This window comes from Marmota marmota, unplaced genomic scaffold (genome assembly GCF_001458135.2).
Source record: "Marmota marmota marmota unplaced genomic scaffold, marMar, whole genome shotgun sequence".
Classification (NCBI taxonomy): Eukaryota; Metazoa; Chordata; class Mammalia; order Rodentia; family Sciuridae; genus Marmota; species Marmota marmota.
This window is the reverse complement of record NW_025999880.1, coordinates 609,499-633,737: the sequence shown is the minus strand read 5'-3', so window position 1 is coordinate 633,737 and position 24,239 is coordinate 609,499. Positions and strand designations below refer to the sequence as shown.

General features: G+C 36.7%; 1 protein-coding gene across 3 annotated transcripts in view; it reads right to left on the bottom strand.

Annotated features, from left to right (window-relative positions):
* The window catches only part of Heatr6 (HEAT repeat containing 6), a 33,088-nt gene that overhangs the window by 8,722 nt on the left and 127 nt on the right, over nt 1-24,239 (bottom strand). For 2 of the 3 annotated variants that reach the window (XM_015495327.2, XM_048787867.1), the window contains exons 1-14: nt 24,130-24,239; nt 21,893-22,000; nt 19,285-19,425; nt 18,737-18,852; nt 17,860-17,974; nt 16,320-16,421; nt 15,249-15,386; nt 13,046-13,344; nt 12,032-12,209; nt 6,275-6,481; nt 5,598-5,697; nt 3,468-3,823; nt 2,409-2,531; nt 2,017-2,103 (exon numbers count right to left, since the gene is read on the bottom strand). The exon at nt 24,130-24,239 is cut by the window's right edge and continues 127 nt beyond it. In XM_015495327.2, coding sequence (XP_015350813.1) covers nt 2,017-2,103; nt 2,409-2,531; nt 3,468-3,823; nt 5,598-5,697; nt 6,275-6,481; nt 12,032-12,209; nt 13,046-13,344; nt 15,249-15,386; nt 16,320-16,421; nt 17,860-17,974; nt 18,737-18,852; nt 19,285-19,425; nt 21,893-22,000; nt 24,130-24,239 — 2,180 coding nt within the window. The remainder of the gene's footprint in view (nt 1-2,016; nt 2,104-2,408; nt 2,532-3,467; nt 3,824-5,597; nt 5,698-6,274; nt 6,482-12,031; nt 12,210-13,045; nt 13,345-15,248; nt 15,387-16,319; nt 16,422-17,859; nt 17,975-18,736; nt 18,853-19,284; nt 19,426-21,892; nt 22,001-24,129) is intronic. The other variant, XM_048787866.1, reaches the window with a different exon arrangement.

Below are 24,239 nucleotides of genomic sequence, written 5' to 3'. Positions count from 1 at the left end.
CACAATGAGATACTATAACTCGTTAATAGGCAGCAGAGGTCAACTAGAATCCAGATAAACCGACATTTAGTTAGGGCTCTTTCAACCTGATCCCCTGTGACACAGGGTGTCAAAATAGTCCAGGGACCATGTATTTTAGATCAAGGAGCACAGGATCCAGAGGCTGAGTTGCATAAGTCCTGCAGCTGCTGCTTCCTGTCTACAGCCTTGGGCAAGTGACTTAACCTATCTAAACTTTGGTTCTTTTTCAATAAAATGGGGCAAAGATATCTATGTTGTAGTCTGTGATAATGATACTGTGTGCAAAGTTCCTTCCACAGGACACTCTTAAAAGTTCTTACACAGTGGATACTCTTAAATTGGGCAATAGGCTCTTTTTTCAGCATTTCAAAGAATTATATCACTTCAAAGTCCCTCAGGTAGGCATCTGAATGCTTTTATTTCCATGCTTTATAAAAATCCTGGTATTTCGCATTCATTTGCAAATCCACCTGTGGTTTTGGTAACCCCAGTTTCTGTCCTATATATATGGGCCTGGGTTTTGCTGTATATTCATGCAATAGTCATATCTTCCTCCTACTTCAGCTCCTGGAAGCCCAGTCTGGGCCCTCCCTACTCCAATCCATTATAATGTAGACAGGTGTGGTTGCCAGCCTCCAAGGTAACCCAGAGTTATTCTCACCTACTAATGTTTACACCTCTGTGCAGTCCCCTCCTGCACTGAATAGAGCTGACCTAGTAACCAAGGGATGCTGTGAAAGTTACAATGTGAAGCTTCTGAAGCTAGGAATAAGACACTCTGCAGCTTCCATCTTGCTCTTCCTCTTGGATCATTTGCTGTGAGGGAAGCGGGCTGCCATTCAACAGGACAGTCAAGCAGCCCTGTGGAGGGGGTCCTTATGGGGGAGGAACTGAGCGAGCCTTCTGCCAAAAGCCAATGCTAACTTGCTGGGTAAATGAGCAAACCACCTTGGAAGAAGAGCCTCCAACCCTGGCATGCTGAAGTTGACTGCAACCCTGGGCGGCATCTTGACCACAGCCTCATGAGACCTGGACCAGAACCACATGGCTAAGCTAGACCGTGTGAGAAAATAAATGTATATCACTTAAAGTTGCTACATGGCTAGGGTTGATTTACTACTTAGTAGTAGATAAGTAGTATAGAAAGTCTATCTTCTTTAGAGATGAGTGTGAACAGTTAAGAGGCCATCCAAAGCCACTTTCTAGCAAGGAGAGAAGTTTGGATTCGAACCTAGTTCTGTCTGATAGCAAACCTCATCTCATCTCTCTGTGAATGGTTACATGAAATCTTTAATGGCAGCCCCGAGAAGGGAGGAGGGTTAGACATTATTTATATACTCGAAGGATGATGGAAATTGTGAAGGGAAAAGAAGGGGCAGGATGAAGAGGGCACAGGGAAAAAATATCACTAACACTGAATTGATTTTGCTTTTGGCACTGAATAGAAGAAACCTTTAATGGTGGCCTCATCCAAATAACTGGCACAGTGTAGGGACAACAGAAACAACCTGAGATCACAGGATTTTTATAGTAATCACGGTTTCCCCCATAATTGGGGGTTAAGGAAATTAACATTCACTGAGCACCTACTATGTGCCAGCACCTTTACATTTCATTCACTTTTTCAGCAATCTTATGATTTAAGGATTATCCTTCCTCTTTACGATGAGGAAACTATGCTTATAATCCCACATCCATTAAGTGATGCTCTCCAAATCTGATCTTATGCCTTCTGATTCAAAATCTTTCCACCATTTTATGCACAAGAAACACTGGTTTTATTATTCTTGGTTGAACCTTACGTATAATCCTACTACATACTGAATTACAAATAAAAACTATTCATGTTAGTTTCATGTCATGCTAGATTATAAACCATAGCTTGTGACATTGGAAGAAATAATATTATCTATTCCACTTTATCACTGAGGTGCCAAATAAAACTGTAACTGAAGCATTAAGAAAAGCAAGAACTATGAATAGATATGCATTTACCAAGAAGACTGGTACTCTCTGCTCAGGTGGTATGGTAGAATCTGGTTTATATTGCTGTATTAAGCCTGTGCCCAGTTCTTCCAGAAGCTGCCGAGGTAAAAGAAATAACTGTCAAAGCAGAGCATTAGAACTACAGAGGTAACACATCAGCTCACTTCTGTTTGGAGATCACTTCAAATCATAAGGAAAAATAATTTCTAAGCGATTTTCCTTCTTTTCTCATTAACTCTTATAAAAGAGGCATTCTTTTGAGGAAAAAATCAATAGCTATATGTTGTTAATTTAATACCAAAACAATTCTTTGGGTTTATAGGTAAGAATTGAAAATAGAGGAATGTATAGCTTCTTTACCTGACGACTCCTTAAGAAATCTGGCTTCTAATGAAAATTACCTTGGCTCCATGAAGCTGAATGGATGGATCTGCTTCTCCCATGCACTTGCAAATCACCTCTCCAAGTTCCATCAAGTAGACCTGAGCCACAGAAAAGTAGCCCCTTGCCAGATGAGCCAACACCTACGCAGAGAGCAGGAAATTAATCTCAAAAATCTGAATGCAAGGTTGCAGTATCTAGAAAACAATTTCAATATTTGAGAAATCACTTACACTTATCAGGTGACTGAAATCTGATGTGAATGAAATGAAAAACAATCAAAATCTTTATTTTATTGCTAACATCAAGTAACTATATCATAATTCTATGATGCTTTATAGTTTATTATTGTTTTTCATTTAATATTATCTCATGTCTCTGAGTAATCCTTTGAGGTAGGTATTAACTGAATTTACAGCTGAAGAAACTAAGGCTGAAAAGGTTAAAGGATATATTTAATGTTATCCAAATAATCAGCAGCAGTTCTAAGCCTATGTCTTAGACTACATCTGAGAATAGAAAGAGCAAATACTTTTATTCAGAGTTAAAAGTATATTCCTTTGAAGGAGTATTTATTTTGTTTCATTAAGCAGATGCAAAATGAGAGAATTTATTGAAAATTAAAGATTTAAGTTGCAGAATTCCAAGATTAATCATATAATTCCTTTCAGAACTATTATACCTATTACACCCATCTGTCCCACCTATCATATAATACCTGAGATAACTACAATAGCTTTTACAATATTTTACAACCAAAGCCCCCCTGCAACCTGATCAAAATACCAAAATAAACCACCCACAGCTAAAACACAACTCCCACTAATGTCATGTGGCTTTTTTTTTTTAAATATTTATTTTTTGGTGTAGATGGACACAACACAATGCATTTATTTTTATGTGGTGCTGAGGATCGAACCCAGGTCCCGCCCATGCTAGGCGAGCACTCTACCGCTGAGCCACAATCTCAGCCCCAATGTGGCTTGTTTTTACAATATTTTATATGCCTACTTCTCACAGTCACCCTATGAAAAGGGAATGACCACCTCCTTTCAGAAAGGAGGAAATGAAATCTCTACCTGTAGGGCCTCCAGTCGCATGGGAGATGGTTCAAAAGTGCTTCCTGCTGCAGAGCCAGTATCCCCACCTGAATAGCAATCCTCTTTGGGCAGTACAACAGTGGAAATACAAAGTCTAATGAGCCAACAGGGCTCTAAAGACCCCTTTGGTGAGCTAACTGATGTTTCTTCCAGAGAGGATCCTGCAGGGGCTTTCTTCCACCAATCAGCAGGGCTGAGGTGAGGAGTTGCTGAATTGCTACTGCTGAGTCCAGAAGAACAGGGCTGTTGCAGAAGTAGCTGGACTTCAGGTAAAGGTGCATGAGTGGACACTATAGCTCCCAAGAGTGTGAGACTTGACACACGGACATTGACATCTGTCAAAGGAAAGTCAGAGCCTATTACCTTAGGAACCACTCTCATAAGGATCAGTTACCTCTGCAGGTAGGTAAGAATTATTAGATCCTTGTTTAATTAGGTCTAATTAAACTTCCAGACCTAATTTCAAGTTCGTAAGAAACACATGGGACAACATCATAAAGAAACAATCTGACACTGAGAAAATATTACATAATCCATAAGACAACTGACTGGGAGTCTTCAAAAAATCAGTATAATGAAAAACAAACAAAAAAGGGTGGAGGGACCACACAATTAACAAAGACTAAAGTGATACAATAACTGAATGTAATGCACAAAACTTGAATGAACCCAGAATTTTTAAAAAAAGCCATTAAGGCTAAAATGTCCAGCACCATTTGTTGAAAACAATATCTCTGCTTACTTTGTCATAGAGAAGTTGATTATATGAACATAGGTTATTTCTTGGCTCTCTACTATATTCCACTGATCTGTCTATCCTTTTCCCAATTCTACACTGACTTAGTTACTAATGTTTTATAATAAGTTTTGAAGGTGGGTAGTGTCAATCCTTCTAACTTTGTTTTCTCACCCAGTGCTATGTGGCTACTCTGGGATTTTTTTCCTTTTATAAACTTTAGAATCAGTTGACATGAAAATAATGACTTGGTATTTTGACTGGGATTGTACTGAATCTATAGATAAGTTGGAAAGAACTGACATCTTGATAATATTGAGTCTTCCTATCCATAAATATGAAATATCTCTACCATTTGTTTAGTTCTTGAGAAAATTTGGGTTCTTTTAATCTTTTTGCCACTAAAAGTGATGAGAGGTCTTAAGGTAGGAGGAGTTTATTTTATCTTTCTGAGTCCTGCTTTATACACTGGTTTAAGGAGTGGACTGAACTTAGTCTACACAGCAGGATCTCACTTAGGCCTCATAAAAGTCTTATGGAGGGCTGGAGTTGTAGCTCAGTGGTAGTTGTGCTCACCTAGCATGTGTGAAGGCACTGGGTTCAATCCTCAGCACCATATAAAAGTAAATAAAATAAAATACAGGTATTGGTCCACCTACAACATATATAAATCTTATAGAGTAGGTATAATTCCTGCTGTTAGGAATTTCAGGCTCAGTAAGGGCCATGGCAATGGGAGTGTGCTACAGACTCTCAGACTGACTCTAGAACCAGTGTTCTTCCCACGATGTCACAGAAAACATCTGTTTCCTTCTTGCTCTACAATTCTGACAATTCTGACACAAAAACTCATCTTTTCCAAACGTGTTCTGATCTGAAAGCTTGCAAAATTTTCAGTTTAACAGAGTAAAATAGAAAATAAGAAATAAGACTCTGCACTTGGGATCTGAAGTTCAGGGATGTTATCTGAGCCTTCAGAAGAGATAACATTAAAGAAGTTATGTTCTATATTCCAATTTTTGTTTCCAAGAAGATGATGATATCTGCCTGTCCTTTCATCCATTTTCTACTTATGCCTAAAGCTAATAATCCACTTGCACTTGGCTCATTCCTAATTCTAAAGGAACACTCTAGTCACTGCCATGAAGCATCAAAGGGGCATTAAACTTTACAATTCATTCTCCATCTCATTTTCTTCTGTAGGGGTTTGAGGGGGAAAAAGTAGAACATCACTGGTAGCTGTGAAAAGCTGAAGAGAAAAAGTAGAGATCTCTTAAGAGTTGCAAAAATGCTCTGAATACTTTTTAAAAAAATTTACTAATATTTTCCATTTGACTGAATAAAGAAGTAATTGGTTTTAAAACACTACCAACCTTTGTGGCGGATATAAGGTTTTATCTGGTTCCAGACTTTGGTCAACAGGCTGAGTTTCAGACGGTTGTAAGGGGCATTTGATACTAAATTTGCAAGGCACTGTAAATCACAAAAAAATAGCTCATCAATAGGCCTGACTAAATCATAGCATAGAAACAAAATTTCATAGCACTTAGTTTAAAAGATCTTTTATGCTTAAGGAAAATCCTTTTCTTTTTTTTTTCTTTAAAAAAATAACTTGTTTATGGGCTGGGGATGTGGCTCAAGCGGTAGCGCGCTCGCCTGGCATGCGTGCGGCCCGGGTTCGATCCTCAGCACCACATACAAACAAAGATGTTGTGTCTGCTGGAAAAAAACTAAAAAATAAATATTAAAAAATTTTCTAAAAAAAAAAAATAAATAAAAAATAAAAAAATAACTTGTTTAAAATTTGATACATTGGTACAACTTAATACTAAAGCAAAAAGAGTATTTTTAGCAAATCATTTATTTGGACATAGAGATATTATAGGTTACATCAGACAGGTAGGTACAATCTTCCAAATAGGATATCTTTAATACATTTATTATTTAGTTATATTCTTAGGTTAAGTTACTTTTGGACTATGTAAGATATTATACAACACTGAACCAGAGAAACCTTTTCTGGAACTCACAGGTACCTTGGAACATTTACCTTAATTATCTGAGTTAGGGTCTGTGAAGACGACTCTGCCACCAAAGCTAACAAAAGACATCTGTGCAACTCCCTAATGCTGGAAGCAATCATAACAGAGAAGGGAGTGAAAGCCCTTTTGTGGTCACTGGTATCTTCAGCAACAGACAGAAACTGCTTCGAGCCTTCCAGTATAGCAGATAACACTTGCAGAGCACAGGCACGTGTCTGAAATTTCAGGATGGCCACACTCGTTAGTTAAAAATCAGGAGCCACAGTCTCTTTTTCCCACATATATTTAATGTTCAAAGTACTTAAGTCATCTTAACAAGAAGACTAAAGGCAATGAGATTATCTATCAAGTCCTGAAAGCAGCCATGAACTAGCCCCTTTGTACCCCACATCTAAAAATGAACCTTAAATCACATTGCTATTAGGTTTTCTTATAGTAAGGCATAAACATAAGTAACACTATAACACAAAACCCTGAAATTCTAAACATGAGAATAATTTAAAGATAGAGGCCTAGTTTATTCAGCATACAGCCAACTAAAAAGAGAGAACTAAAGAACCCACAGGGTAGGAAAAATATGCATGACCTAAGAGCCTATTTTGTATCAAATTTCCTGAGAACATTCTGCTTTATATTCTATTCTGAAGCATCTAAGTGCTCTAAGTTAAACAAGACGGCAGGATCTAGTGTATACTCAGCGAGCACCATAAGTGATCCAACTTTTAGAAACACTCTCATGTGTAAGAAATAATATTGCTTGTAGTGAGAATATCTGATAAACAAAATAAAAACAGTCATGGGCTATTGTATGTCAGGAAAGTATTCGTGAATCAAGATTCTCTTTATAAGGTTAAAAGATTACTTTTAACTGGTCCTCAGATGATTTTGTGGTACTAAAACTCAGACATGAAAAAAAAAATGAAAGCCAACTGAACCAAAACAGAATATAGGTAACAAATGCAGATCTATTACTACAGAAAAGATACTGTGCCCTCTTTGGCCAGTTCACCCCAAAATGCCAATTAAACACTTTTGGGTCACATTTTTTTTCAAAGCAGAGAATCAATGTTACAATTCTAGGATCTAATCTAAATATTGACTCAACATGAAACAAACATAATCTGAATTTGGAGTAAACAAAAAGGTTTTCCAGAAAGCCTTCAACTATATTATCTTCAAATAACCAAATAATAAATCACTTCTCAGGTCTTTTGAAGAGTGGCATCATAAAAAAAATCTAAAGATTTATTGCTCTGAAAACAAATGTGAAATATGTAGCATGAGTCTTCAGAATTACACACGCCCACTTAAGTTAGGGGACTGACGATGCATTAGAAAACTGTGCTTATGTGTGAGGAGCAAGACCATGAACACAAATTAGCTGATCCAAGAACTGAGATCAGGTGCTGGCAAACTCTTTCTGTAGAGGGCCATAGTCCATATTTTATATTTTAGACTTGTAGGTCACACTGTCTCAGTCACAACCACTCAACTCCGCTCTGGTAGAATGGGCACTGTGTAAGGGAATAAATGTGGATGTGTTCCAATTAAACTTTACTTACGTTACAGATAATGGAATCTGAATTCCACATATTTTTCACATATCATGAAATTTTATTCTCCTTATAATTATTAAAAAAACATTTAACAGCATCTAAATCATTCTTAGCTTGTAGGTCATACAAAATAGGTGGTGGGCTAGATTTGATTTGATTATAGTTCATAGTTTGCCAACTGATGATTGGATGGCTGGTCTGTCCTGAAAAAGATAGACGTTATACTAAAACTTCATTTCTTTGGAAGGTAATTAAAACTCACAATTACAGAAGCTCACAAACGAAATGAAATTAAAAATCAAGTTGTGAAAAGAAATGAACTGATGTTCAAAAAGACAAAAAATTGTCGCTCAATTAACTTCGGTATCTTAAGGAGGAAAACATCCATGATTATCACAGATGGAAACAAAAGGGATGTTATTGAAACTTGTTCATTTTTTTCCCACTGAGGTATAAAAATGCATAGAAAATTTGATACTTTTTATAGTTCTGAGTTAATTTCCTTTAAATCCTGTTTAATGTATCTTTGTTATCATAAAATTGTTACTTATGATACTGAATCTGGTTCAAGTTCTGCTTCATTTATTCTCACATCAATACATAATATCCTGTTTACCAGTTCCAATCAGCACTTCCAGCAGAAATTACTGGTGTACAAGCAAATCATAATAGGTACAACTCTCCAGAGAGCTCATTTTGTTGATTATGCTTTACTGTCTGAATATTTATAATGATGGATGACTTTTCAATCTTATAAACATCAGTGTGCATAGTTCTGCCAGTGTGTATTCACCTCCTTGGACATGAAGGCTTGTCTAAAGTTAATGAAATAAAAAAGCGCCACCCACCTTTTTGCTTTTAGAATATAGCAGAAATGTTTGCTGAAATAGTTCAGTCAATCTTAATTTTCTTCCTTCTTATGTTTGTAAGTTCTCAAAATACTTTTGATAAAGACGACAACTCTCCTGAGAGTAGGTCCTATTAAGGTTTCCATGCAGAGAACCAAGCTATTCTCTTCTTTGGCTTTGTCCAAATATTAATTTTTTTTTTCAGTGATACAGATTGAACCCATGGTCTTGTTCATGCTAAACAAGCACCCCACCACTGAGATATAGCCTCAGACTCAAGTACTAATTATTATTCACATGTTTCAGGGTTATTTTTTTATGGATTACATTTCCAAAGTTGGTTGTCTTGAAAGTGAATGTATCTGAACCTTGTGACAGGGCTAGTAGATTTGGAGACATTCAAGTAAAGTTTAATTGTTCCTAGTTGGGCATATAAAAGTAACCTGATTACTTATTACTCCATAACAGTTAAAATTCTAACCTTTTCATTTTCTTATCTTGTTATGCTATTATCTAGACTTTATTTGTATCCACTTTTCATAGTTATTTCAAAGAGAAATAAAAATTCATGATGGAATTTGAAAGTCAGGATAATTCCCAAGGTATTAAAAGAAAGGTCTGCCCTTTAGTTTGTTCTTTAGGCCAAACTCTTGATGTGTCTCCATAATATGCCTTTATAATCCCTGAGAAAATTGTACAGAAGAAATTCTTACATTAGTCATGTTATTTTTATTGATAATTTGTTCTGTCTCTGCTGGAAGCATAAAATGTGCATTCTGAAGCACATTTCCTACACGGAAACATAACTTCCCAAGTACTATCACATTACCAAATCCTAAAGAAAATTTCTCAATTTTCTCCTTCCCAATTAACTGATTTAGCATTTCAAGTTCCAATTTCCTGAAAGTAATCTACTGTTTGTATTCCAATTGGAAGACTCCAATCACTTTTTCTTCTATTTCTCACTAGAAAAAGATTTTCAGCACATCTGTTTCCATTTTTTTCCTCAAAGTTTCTAGAAGTCTAAGAACCTCTCTCATCAACATCAACTACTGCAAACCTTTTCCAGCATGTGGCTTGGTGCACAATTAATTACACTCTCATCAGTTTGCAGAGGTATGCTCCAAACCTCATTTTGGACAATAATCACCACTTATTTAGACCCTGCCAAGCTAATATTTTATAAAAATTTCGAGTATAACCATTTGCCATTACACTAAACTGAATAATTTCCATTGTCTTTTCTTGGATGGCTTGTTATTTCTGCTTCTCCAGGACTTGCATGGGGCTTTAAGCGGGATCTAGCACATCTCCAGAAGCAAGAATTTCTTCTGTACATTTTTCTTACCATATTTCTTGTGAACACTGAACATAAACAGCAAGAACATGTCTAAAGGGGACCCGAATCCAGGAGATGGATAAGACAGACCACTGTGCCAAATGTAAAGCACTTTAAGTCAAATGTAAATTTTTTTTTTTTTTTAACTGAGTGCTTAGCCACTGAGCCACATCCCCAGCCCCTTTTAACATTTTTTTTTTTTTTAAATTTTGAAACGGGATCTTGTTAAGTTGCTTAGGGCCTAAGTTGCTGAGGTTGACTTTGAACTTGTGATCCTCTTGCCTCAGCCTCCTGAGCCACTGGGATTATAGGTGTGAGTCACTGCCTGGCTTAAATGTAAACATTTAAAAGATTATAAATTATTTCAATTAACTCAGTTTCATCAGATATGACCTCATAGCCTTTCTGTATTCATCCCCTAAGATTGAATGTTTCTCATTCCCTTAGCTAGGCAGTTGGAGTGTTAGTGGTTAACTTGGCTTCTACTTGCCCCACAGCAACATCTTCTTGGCCACACTGGCAGTTCCCCCTAGTGAAAAGCATTCAAATATGCATTTAAAATTCCTTGTAGTAGTTTTCCCTTTAATTACGAGAATGGCTTCATTACTGGTATCTTTGCTACCATTCATTTTTCATTTTTCTCCCATTTATTATTGATTCAGGTGAGCTGCAAAATTTCTGCTAATCTAGTTACTTACAGTATTTGAAATGTACCACAGAATTTTATTGTGTATAATTAATGCTAACATAAGCTTCCAAAGGATCATCTAGAAGTTTTTTTTACCCAGTAATTAGCTATTCAAGCAAATGATTATAAGATGTTCCAATCTATTGTGGATTACTACCCATTTTAAGGAGAAACCTTAATTAAAATTATTCACTTTCAATGGGTAGTTTAGTTCTGAGGATGTCCAGATGCCATTTGGCATAACTTTTTAATATACTTTATTGTAAGGGGACTCTAAATAGCAGGCTACTTTCCTTATTTGATTGAGACTAACTTCTAGAGAGGAACTTACCTATTTAAGCAGAGGCAGATATTTGAAATATCAAGATATCATGAAATATCTTGCTATAGCCATCCAGGCTAACAAAACCATCTTTTTCCTTTTTAAAAAATAATTTTTTTCTTATTAAAATATGCAAATATTTATAGCTAGGCATGGTGGTACAAGCCTGCAATTGCAGCTAATTGGGAGGCTGAGGCAGGAGAATCCCAAATGCAAGGCCAGGCTGGGAAATTTAGTGAGACCCTATCTCAAAGTAAATTTTAAAAAAACACTCACTTGGGGCTGGGGCTGTAGCTCAATGATAGAGTGCCTGCCTCACACATATGAGGCACTGGGTTTGATCCTCAGCACCACATAAAAATAAATAAATAAAGATATAACAACAACAACAAAAAATTACTCAGTTGTACAGTGCTTGCCTAGCATATGTGAAGCCCTGGGTTTGATCCCTACTGCCACAAGAAGGAAAAAAAATTAAAAAAAGAAGCAAGTATTTATTATACATGATTTTTTTTTTTTTTAAATACGAAGAAAATCAGTGGGATCCTACTACATACACAATTCTATGTCTTGTGCTTTCACAAAACACTATGAGCATTTTTCTGAGCATTACACATCCTTTATAACCATATGTACCATAATAATTTTGTTGAGTTGTTTAAGCCATTTCTCATATTTTGCTATTATAAATTCCATGATAATAAACATTTTCATAAAGGGGAGACACAGCAACTTCAGTGGAGCTCAAAGGAGATACCCAAGTTACAACTCTGTGTGCTCAGGTTTCAGAAAGCCTGAGGGCAAGAAGTGGCCTCTATACAATTCCCCTCAATGTGCTATTCACAGAGCCCATTTCCTATCTCCTCTTATCTGTCCAGGAGTTCTCAAGTCAGGAACTGGGTCAGGATTACTCAGAGCAGTATTCAATTAAGATTGGATGGTGCTGAGATAAAAAACAAAATGTGTAAATTTTCCCTTCCTGTTATAAAGCTTAGAATTTAAATGCTCTTACCTTGGGAGAAGGATCTTTTAATGCAAGTGTCATTAAGGACACAGATTGTGGGCTTCCAAGCTCAGGCGTATCAGGAACAAAGGCCGACCAGTAGCCATACAGAACTTTTTTTTCTATTGATTTTATAGTAGAAAGAAAACAAGCTAATGCTCCTTGGCGAACTTTGGCTTGGTATGACCTTTCATATCCAAAATAAGGAAGAAAAGTTTTTAAACAGCTTTTTAAAAATGCAACATGAAATGCTATTTATTCTAGACAATTAAAATCATACATTGAGAAATTAAACCTACAATAACCCCTAAAGATGTTGCCATGATATTAAAAATTTTTTAAAGATATGATCAATACATGTTAAGACAATTTGCTTATCTAATAAGGTATTAAGGCTGACAAAAACCACAACTCGATAGAATATAAGAGGGCAACATTTTGATGTTAGGAAACTAGTATTAGACATGAAACACTGCAGAATATCTATCCACCCATTCAACAAATATCCCATGAATGACCCCATGTAGGAATCAGACATTATGCTGGGTTGGAGGACAAATGAAGCCCCTGCCCATGCTAAGTGGAGGTGATTGATGGAAAGCTCAAGAAATAATAACACATTTGAAATACACTAGGGCAGAGGTTAAGCCAAAGGGTCACACAGAAGGGGCTCTTAAACCAGAATGGGAGGGATTGAACAAGTTTTCCCAGAGAATATGATTTTTGAGCTTATTTTGAAGAAGAGTAGTTGTTAAAAATACAAAATGGCCAAAACAACAACAATAACAACAAAACCCACCAAGAACAACAGCAACAAAAAGAAAGAGAGAAAAGACTATAACAGGGAAAGGAACATACAAGGACAGATCAAGTGAACAAAGCAAGTTCAGAGTAATGCAAAGCTCCACATAAATGAGAATTCTCAAGTTTCAACCCAGGTAGCAGTCAGGTTTTTAAGCAAAGCTATAAACTGACATGCAACTTAGGATATTAAAGTATAAAAATATAACAAAATACTACTACCTCATTTTACCCTGTAAGCCTCCTTCAGCATCAGAATAGTCTGACTCACTACTGCTGACTCTTTTCCAGCTGGAAGTGGTGAAGGGTGAGGAGACCTGCTCTTTTCCCAGAGTTCCACTTCCATCTACTGGCAAACCTTGGACGCCCAGGGAGGAGGAGCATCGAGTGTTCCTGTCATGCATGTTCACTCTGCTTGTGCCAGGGCCTGGGACTGCTTCCATCTCACTACTAGATTCTTCTTCCTCTTCCTCTCCTTGTGGGGTTTTCTTTGGCTTAATTTTGTATTTTTTCTTTTTATTCTGATTTTAGGAGCAAATGAAGACATACATATGATAATTATTTATAAATGACTTTTAACAAAATCACTGGTACTTCCTCATTTGAAAATGACTAAATATGTTCCCAACATATAGTTTAAAGAAACAAGAACTAAGAGAAGAAAAGAAAAAAGTAACACTTACTTAGTATCTATGCATCAGACACAATGCTGAGTACTCACACACACCATCCTGGACTTAAGAAATAAGGCATGAAGTCCATGGGTCACAGCAAAACATGTGGTTTGGGTTCAAATTCTACCTCTGTAACTCTGGGCAAAGCACTTAGCTTCTCTGAGCTTGACCTTCCTGATCTGTAAGTATGAGGCACCTACCTTGAACAGCATAGTGAAAGTGTTCAGCCTTCTCAATAGAGATTAAAGCCTATGGAAATGATGCTAGTGCCTATTTTCTCAGCTCTCCCAATTAAGATATGCAAGATGGTAATCCATTACACACACTGCTGGTACTAGGGCCCTGGGGCTACACAGAAGAAGATGCTAAATAAAAGCCAGTTTCTTTTTCCCTACTTTCTTCTTTCTGACATCTAAATATCTTTGAAACCTGTGCCTTCTTTCAAATTCTCAAAAGTCCTTATCTTTCAAAGTCCTTATCTGTAAGAGGGAAGGTTCTTATCACTTCTACCTCAGACTACTGGCTGTGGCCCAGACCCATACTCTTTTATTTACTACCATGGTGGTTCTCTTAAGATGCAAATTCAATCACATCATTCTGCTATTTAAGATTTTTTCCTCACCTACAAGATAAAAACCCAAATTCTTAGCATACTATACAAGACCCTTAGGATTTGCCTTTGCTGCACATTTATTTGCCCTCCCCTTTCCCTTCATGAACCCGAATCTCTACCCTACAGTTAACATATGAGCTATGCACACTCATTCCCTTATGTACCTTTGTTCCCTCAGAACATTCTTTCCTCTCTCTGTACTGTTATTCACTCCTGAATCTTAGTTTAGTCACTACAGCTTTTAAAAGATTCTTCCTCCTCTATTTGGACGGGGTATCCTGCATGTGTTTTGAATACTCTGCGAATATTTTGATGAAAGAAATCCTAATATTACTGTGAAGTTTATTTATGCATCTTTGCTTCCCCCTCCAAACTCCTAAGAATAGCCAGTGTTGGTATATTTCACAATGGTATATTAGCACAATGTCTGGTGTTTGGTCAATGCTGAATAGGTGAATGAATGAAAGAATTCTTAATCTTAAGCTTTTTTTGTTTTTAATCAGGTATTACATTTTGGATGTAAAATCTTGGCCACATATCTGTATGCTATAGGTTCTCCAACAGAAACATGAAGGAGACAGCAGCTATCAGGGAAGGCTGAGAAATGTGGTAAATGTCAGAAGTGTAGAGACATTGTGCGGACCGGTAGGTGGTCTTCTAATGGTCTACAGAAGGGCTACCAATTTATGGCCCATTGTCTGTTTCTGTGAATATAGTTTTACTGGAACAGCCATGCCCTTCCATTTACACAGGGCATCTCTGGCTGCTTTTGCACTATGACCATGAAGTGGGCAGTTGCAACAGAGAGCTAAAATATTTACCAGTCAAGTCCTTAACAGAAAAAAATTTGTTGATCCTTGGTTTTGAGAAGTCTGGGGATGAGAATGCTTGATTTTGTATATAAAGTGAATGCTTATTTTTGTAAGGTGTTACACTGTCTGGACCGCTTAGAGCATAAGGTGCTTTAAATTGTACTTTCAATAGTCTGATAAATTTAAATTTACTTTGCTAAGTACCTTAAATTGAAATCAAGTTCAAGGTGGGCTTTTGGGGCAGTGGCAATGCAAATCATAGAAAATACACAAAGCAAACTATTCAAAACAATCTGCAACTTAAATTCAAATAGACATAAATGTACCACCGTTGGTCGAGAAGCAGTGGATTCTGACTGTTGTGGTTTGACAGGTGGTCGCCCATCATACTGAGGAAGTGGAGTGGGGTATAACACCGTGGGCATCTCTATGTTTAGTCCAGGAAGTCCATGAAACATGGCTTTCTAAAAAGTGATGAATAAGGAAAACACACACATAAATATAAATCTTATAGCAGAATTATGCAGCATGCTCTGGATCAGGACACAAACAGATTAAGATTTAAAGACTATTAAGTAATAAAAATGGGACAGAACCTTGACACCTTGAAAGTTTAAGGCTTAAAGAAGAGCTTAATCTCATCTATCCTAAAGCTGGATCTGGTTTGGCCACATCAGATTAGGTTTGATTTTAGCGTAACTTTATTTAATTATTTAATCCCATCATCTTATCCAGTTATTTTATCTATCCACTAATTTTTAAACTAATTTATCATTTTTATTTAGTCATCTGTCTCTAAATCTAGCTGTCTGTCTCTATTTGAGGGTAAAAGAAATGGCACATGGGAAAAGTTAAAATTTTAGTTTTAATAAAGCTATATTGTCACAGATAGCAATGACTTCAGGTGAGCACAAAAGCTCCTTTTTTTTTTTGTCTCGGCTGAGATAGCTGGATCCTCAGAGTGGTGAGTTCATGTCCCCCTGCTTGGCAGGTTTGGAAGCTAGTGACAGCAGTGTGCTGACACATGTCTTAATTAACCTGCCTTCTACATGACAGAGGATGCCAGCAGAAGCCCTGGCTCTTTTCTCAAGTACAATAAGGTAAAAGCTGGTTCAAGATAAGCTGTGATTAAATTATCTTCAGATTTAATCTCACAACTTGTTCCTTCCTAAGATTCAAAGATAATTTTTAAATTTTGGTATATTTATTTAAAAGAGGCTATTATCTATTCTTAATATTAACTATGCTTATATATATGAACATTGTATTCTGCTCTCTTAGAATATATGAGAACTTTTGATACCTTCAAAGTTAGCCTTTGAATGATGATATGAAACGGTACTCACATCTGGGGTTTAAATGGGAAAAACACGAATCATAATGAAGAAGTGCCTTACCTTTAGTACAGCTAGAAGAGCTCCAAGTTCATCAGTCTGTGTTAGTTTCATTTTTCCACCATTTAGAAGTGACTGAATGCCTTTTAATGCATTTTGTAACAACTAGGGGGACAAAGAGAGACTTAGTTAGAAGGCAGAATAAATTTTGGTTGTCCAGGGATCTACTCTTCAGCATCACTTAAGATGGAAGAGGAAAAGTCTCTAGATGATGAAAAAACCATTTGAAACACACAAAGCAGAGGTTAAGATCCAGAAAAATGACCTGATAAATCACTTTGAGTTATTTTCTAGAAGAGTACTCTTGAGAAGTCTTATACTACAGACTTATAAACCAGCATATATAAATAGTGGACAAGGAAAATAAAAAGGAAGAGATTTAGTGGGAAGACTGTGATAAGAAATGAAAAAGTAATAGTAGAGATCAAAAGCAGGGAAGTTCTCCAATATGGCAACCTCAGTAGCTCTTAAAGTCAAAGGTGTAAATGTAGAAGCAGATGGTAAATGATAAAAATGTAATCTCTAAAGGCAAATTCTGGATCAAGATTGATTTCTTGATTCAGTAATCTCACTTCTAGGACTCCATCCTTACTCCCTATAGGGGAGGATGTGAACTGTAGCCCTGTTTGAAATAGTGGAAAAACTTTTAAAAAGCAATTTTTATCCAATTTGATGATCATGAGAATGATTACCTAAGAAGCTAACCTCCTAAATGTGAAACTCAGCAACAACAGTTGCAGGTACTCTGTCAAGCACTTTAAAAGCTCTATTTTTATTTATATTTCACATGAACCCTACAATGTAGTTACATTAGTACCATTTCAGCAAGGAACATGTAGGCTCTAACCAGTTAAGTAATTTGCCCAAGATCTCCTAGCTACAGAAATAAGAAAGCATGAAGTACATTAAGAGGTACTGAAAAAACGTACCACAGACATTAAGATTTAAAAAAAAAATACAGAAAGTTTCAAAACAGCATATTAAACATGATTCTATTTTAAAAAGATAAACATACTCATTCACATAGAGAAAAAAAATCTAAAAGCACAGATCATCTCCAGTGATTATATCTGAGTAGGGGACTATAAGAAACTTTTACTATCCTGGATCTGTAATGTATGAATATGTCAACCTGAATTTAAAACATGTTAAGAAACTACCATATTTGCATATAATTCTTTTAAGAAATAAAATAGTACAGATATTATTGAAGTCTACTTTCTTCCCTTTCATCTTAAACATCAGGTACTAGTCTGAAACTAGACTTTTTATACTCAGGAGGAAAAAGAATGAGAAGAGCTTTCTTTTAAAACCTAAAATGCCAAACAAAACAAATAAAAAAAGGTTTCTTGTAATTTAAACCCAAAGATATGGTTCAGTCTTTTTGGCTTACAAACATTCTATGTAGATATATATATATACATATATATAGACAAAACTAATATAGCAGCCAAAATTAAACTTGTTGGTAACAGCCTCAGTTCAACTCTTGCTTCTAGACATATCTACATCAATTTGTAAGATCAGCAATAGTCCTACCTACCATGCAAAATGTTATGTCATCCATATCTGATGATTTTGGAGACTGTAAAGTGGTCAAGAAAGCTTGGAAGCAAATATTTTGGTAGGGCTCCTCCAGGTATGGCTGTCCTGGCACACTAAAACACATATAGAGAAAACAACTCAGGCTGTGTCCTTTGAAATGGTGCCTTCAAAAGAATAATAGCAGTAATAGAAACTAATAGAGTTGTAATACACCCCTGAATGTGACTATACTTAGAAAAACTGTGCACTTTGGCGGTTAGTTACTGCTGTAGCACAGGCACAGTCTCCAGTAAATATAAAGAAGGATGAATGGTTTCCATAGGGAAAAATTACAGAAATTTGTAGTGGAAGAAGTATGGACAAAGAGAAATTTTGAGTTCTGCTTTTCATTTCTAAGAGAAAAATAATGTAAAGAGGTTCTGTAGAGTTAGAATCACATGATTGAACCTGTATTTTTAGCCACCATACACCACTGTGCTACCTAGATACAAATTCAAGTTTGTGCTGTTCATTTTCTACTGCATATTGTAGACTAATTACATCTTCTTAAGAGAGAAGAAACCAACCTTGACAGATAAATCTCACCAGAGCTTAAACTGGTACGACTATACCCTTCTAAAAGACAATATGACTAGAATTCATACCAATAGACAACAAAACATTGACTATCACTTTTAGCATATATATCTTTTCTTCATTATGAACTTTATTTGATTAAAATCACATCATATAATGACCTTATTAAATAACCTGGGAAATGCAAATTGAGATATTTTTTCTAAGTTGCTCTTGTTTCAGACAGATGAAACAATCTATAAAAGGGCCCGAGAGATACTATCTTCTAACTACTGGGAAAACTGCCTGTATCCACATACCTGAGACATAAGTTTGCCATGCAATGCACTGCAGCTCTCCTGACTTCAGGGTCAGACTGAGCCAAGTCACTCAATGTTGTTAAGAGTCCGGTCTTGCCTAGCAAGTCTGGAAGGTACTACAACAAAATAACAGTCAATGTTGGTTTAGGAAAAGCTTCCAGGAAAATATTACAATTTAGACAGATTTTATTTTTTTAACTAAAGGGCAGTTAAATGTCAAAAGACTAGCTATTAAAAAAAAAAAGACTAGCTGTTAGGTAAATCCTTCAGATGGGTGTAGTAAATATGCCAAAAAATGGCAGAAGGATCATTACTAGGTAGTTGCTAAAGCTTTTTAGACATGGCTGTGCAGATGATGGGTAATGATAATAATGATGGTTAACAGTTAAGAGTGCCAAGTATTTACAAGGCTAAGATTGTAAATCAAAGCTACATGTCCAATTAATGGCAGGATAAAAACCTAAAGATAGGTCTGTTGACTCCAAAGCCTCTGCTCCTCATCTTTCAAAAAAAAAAAAAAAAAAAAATCAGGACACAGTTAAAATTACCTTTTGACATTTTGAGCCATTACAGTAAACCAGAGCTGCCAGGGCTTGAAGGATTTCCATGTGTGTCCAGGAACTACACTGATGAATAGCTGAAATAGTATATCCCATCAGGAAATCCAAGTTCTGTTCATCAACAATCACCTATCGAGAGAGGAAAAAATACAGATGATCTAACTTCTTAAAAATGTTTTTGTCTTTTTAGAGATTATCTATGCTCACCTGAATCAAGTTGTGCAAGGAGTATATATCCACCTTTTTGGGGTCGAAAGGATCACCTCTAAATCTTTGAAAGTTTGATCAGGTTAGAGGCCTTTGACATGTCCCAGGGTCTCGTTCACTTCTCCCTTTAGTCCCTCCACTCAAAGTAAAACCTTGTAACTTTCCCTTGAACTAACTATACACTGATAGCTGTAAATATTAACCTACAGGACTTAAAACACTGAATTGTCTTAATTCAATTAAACTACCTTATACATAGTAATCACTCAATATATGGTGAATAAATATGCCTGCTAACTACCTACTGTGTTGCTAGCATGGTGTAGGGAATACAATGAGAAATGGCACATCTCTGTCCCCCCTTATTTTATAATCTTCTTGGCACAGATCAGGCTAATCCAACTATCAATTTATGGACATGACAGGACAAATAGTCATCAAATGCCAGAAAGCTGGTTATGGACTATAGGTGTCACAAGTACACCCCTGAGACTAGTCAATATTTGGAAGCCACCTCCCATCAGTTTGAAACATTCTAAACTTGAAAACAGCCTATCTCATGTAGTAGAAACTGTTGGCTACCTATCGGCATCCATGTTCTCCTTCCCTCATGGCAGAGTTCTGATTCTACTCAAATGCCCATTTCTCTCACATAAAACCTCTAGCAAATCCTAATTAGTTTAGTAGTTCTCAACCAGAGGCAATCTTGACCACCAGGGAACATCTGGCACAATGTTTGTAGACATATTTGATTGTTACAATTAAAAAGGTGCTATTGACATCAAATGAGTAGATGTGATGATTGCTGCTAAACATATCCTACAATGCACAGGACAGCTTCCATAATAGAGAATTATTTAATTCAAAACATCAATAGTTAAAAAAAAAAAATCAATAGTGTCGAGGGTCAGAAACCCTGAAGTAAGTCCACTGTGGCTGCATAGTGTAATCATTTAGGAAGCTTACGCCCTCTAGGTGATGCTAATGTGCAGTCAAGGTTGAAATCATTGTTTTAAGCACTCATGGTAATTCCATTCCCTTTTTCAGAGACTGGTTTAGAGAAATGTTTATATGACTTAAGTCTCCAATGAGATATCAGGAGAGTCTACTGGAGAATTTATGGGACAAATTTCCTCATTTGTAAATAAAAGAGACACAAAATTAACAGGGATAATCTGGTTTCTGTGGAATGTTATTTAGTTATTTTGCATAGGATGCCTAGAATGGAGGCAGCCATCTTATGACTATCAGAGAGGCTGAGTATAACACACACTAAGGACTGCAGAATGGAAAAATGCTAGTAAATCTCTTATTAATAAGGGACTCTAGAGCTGCTTCCTTTGGGACTTGAAGTGTGGCATTAATTGTTTCTTCTTTTTTATTGTTTTGGTACTTAGGATTGACTTTTCTGTTTTTTGAACCCAAAGCATCCTAGTAGACATATGCTAATTGATAACGCTTTTCACTCTCAATTACATTCATGTACTCATGTGCAACAGTCTTAATCCTAAAAATCAAAGTGGGTTTATCTAGCAAGTTGGAAAAGGTTCTAGAAATAGGTAGGGAGCTGCAGTTTAGATCTTGATATAAATAACTGGTGTCTTTTTATCCTGGTGTACCCTCTTCCCCAAGCTACTTCTTAGGTTTTATGTACATAAAAAATAAATTAAAAAAATGATAGTTTGAGGAAAGAGAAAAAATATTGGTAGGAAAGAATTCTGGGATCATTTCAATCCTGAGATGTATCTTGGTCAACCGTACATACCACGAAAAAAAAAAAAAGTCTAAGGTCAGGAGGCCTGGTTGACACAGTGGTTACTGAATCAACAGGAATACTTCTAATATGCTTCTAATAGACAAACTTCTAGAATTGTGCAGAATAATGTTCTTCTGGTCAGAGTTATGTTTGTTTTAGTATCATTTTAATTTTTTTGGTACTGGGTATTGAACCCAGGGGTGCTTTTCACTAAGCTACATCCCCGATGTTTTTACTTTTACTTTTTTTTTTTTTTCAGGTGGTGCTGGGAATTGAACCCAGGGCCTTGTGCGTGTGAGGCAAGCACTCACTCTACTAACTAAGCTATATTCCCAGTCCCCAGTATTTTTACTTTTTATTTTAAGATAGGGTATCATTAAGTTGCTGAGGATCTCCCTAAGTAGCTGGAGCTGGCCTCAAACTGGTGATCCTCCTGCCTTAGCCTCCCAAGTTGCAGGGATAACAGATGTGCACCACCATGCCTCGCTTGTTTTAATATCATACTGAGGCATTTGCTTTTCCTAGTGTCTCAAAAGATTAGTTTATCATACCTACTATGGATATAGTATTTCAAAAGCATTTGCTTATTCTCAAAGTTCATGATCTGAATCCTAAAGTTACATACATGATTACCTGTAATCTGTTTAGTAAATGGTGGATCAGCTGAGACACTTTGCTGACAAGATGATTCTGATTAAGAGGCACCAGTCGGCAAGCTTGGACAAGAAGAGCACTGACATCCTACCAAGAAAAAAAACAATCAAACAAAAAAACCACACAAAGGTAACATTCCCATTAATCAAGTGAAAGCCACCCCCATCCCCGCACCAAACACAGGAAAATGGGAGAATTAAACTGAATGTTCATACTGAAGAATGGGAAAAGATGACATCTGAATGAAATGTGAGGCAGAAAAAGATGAAATAACAGCACAAAAATAGGGTGTGCTAAAAAAGAAAAAAGTATAAATATCATTTTTGTCAAACTAAAGACTCCAGAGTCTCTACCATGTATAGACAATAGAATTAAATAACTAAAGAAAGGCTTCCAGCATATAAAAGCACATAATGAAGTTAAATATATCAAAAAATGAAGCCAACTAGATTTTCAATGTCATTAGGAAAATTGGAAACGACACATAAATTTTACGTAAAATTGGGGAATTATTAAAAAAAGAAGAAACTATTTGCAAATCATATCATTCTTTATTGGTGTTTACTGAATATAAAGGCTCTGAGCACCTACTATGTGCCAGGTAGTAGGCTAGGTCCTTGGGCTCCAAAAGTGAAGCAAACATTTTTCTGAACCTCAAAGAGCTCAGAGTCTAGTGAGGGAGACAGAAAATACACAAATAATTAAATTAAGTGCTGAAAGAATTAAGTACAAACATTGTGGGAAAATAGTGATTATTCAGTATTGTGTACAGTTATATAGAATCTGGAATGAATTGAAGGATGAATAGAATTTTTGCAAACAGATCAGCTATCAAAAACACACTTCAAGAAAAAAAAAATGGAACTGTGTAAAGACTTGGGAGACGCAAAACACCAGCAGCAAGAATAGTACCTTCGAAATGCAGACAAGACACAGAAGGAGGAGTGATAGGAGAGAAAACTGGAAAAGCACATATTTTTGCAAAAATATCAAAGCATACAAATAAATCAAAAGTCTTCCTGACTTCTTCTTAATCCCACTCACACTATTATCTTGCTGTGAACACTTCTGGATTTTTTCTGCATATATAAACATATGCATATTTTAAAATTCTTCTCCTTTCTTGAACCCCATATTGACTTGCATAAATTGTTGGGCAATTTTGCTTCAACCATTTACCATATGTATAGATATTCCCAGATCAGGTTTTCATTTTTATAGGCAGTTTTGTTTTTTTTTTAAACCAAAGAAAAAAATCACTCTGGCAGCACAGCAAAAGGGTTGGACCAGAGGAAGGCATTCAGTTTAGAGAAGACCAGTGCAATAATCCAAGCTAGAGTCATCTTGCCAAAGGCACTAGCAATGGGAACAAAGAGAATGGTATGGACTGAGAAACATGTTTGAAAGAGATTCTGAAGAATCTGGATTGGACAGGCTCCAAGTCAAAGGAAAGGGAAAAGAACAAGGGTTTGTGTTTTGCATGTCCTGGAGGATGGGATGGATTGGGGATGAAAGTGTGTAGAGGTAACATTCATTTTTAAAAACTGTCAAGCTTGAGTTGCCTGTGAGCATGAGAAGGCTGTGGCTCAAGTGTTTAGAAAATTATTAAGTGATATCCAAGACTTGGTGTGTATAAAAAAGATTTCTCGGATAGCGAAAAGAACTTCTAAAGAGGAGGCAGAGGGGGTAGAGGAAGAACGGAAAATACAGGGACTTTGTTACAGACTGAGGCTCCACTTCTAGCTGTTGTTTGCCAACAACGTGATAATGGATCTTTGTGAACTTCAATGTTTCCATCGGCAAAAAAAAACGACCTAATAATTATGCACACTTTAAGATTCCTGGAATGGTTCATGGTAAAGTACACATTAAATAAACAGTAGTTATGAATTTAATTGACAAAAGCGTTTGGGATGCATAGAATGAAGGTGGAGCGTGAGAATGGAAAGGTGGTGCCAGATGCGAGGTGTTAGAGCAGAAATCATCAAACTGGGCTTTGAAAGACGAGAGTTTGCCAACCACTGCAGAATCTTTCAGACGGAGGACAGCAGAGAATATGCCAGGATCGGAGGGAGCAAGCCAGCTTGGATTTAAGTCATCCGGGGCGCTGGGTGAGAACAGCCAGGAGAGGCAGGCTGGAGTTACCAGCTGGGTTCCCTGAGGGTGGGGCCGTGGCAACAGCGCGGCTCCCGGTCTCCCACAGGCGAGGCGCCTACCTCTGCGGCCACGCCGCCGCCCTCGCTGTAGTTCTCGGAAATGAGCTGGTCAAAGAGCAGGTGGATCTCGGTGCGGGCGGAGCTGCTGTCATCCGGGCGCAGGGCGCGGA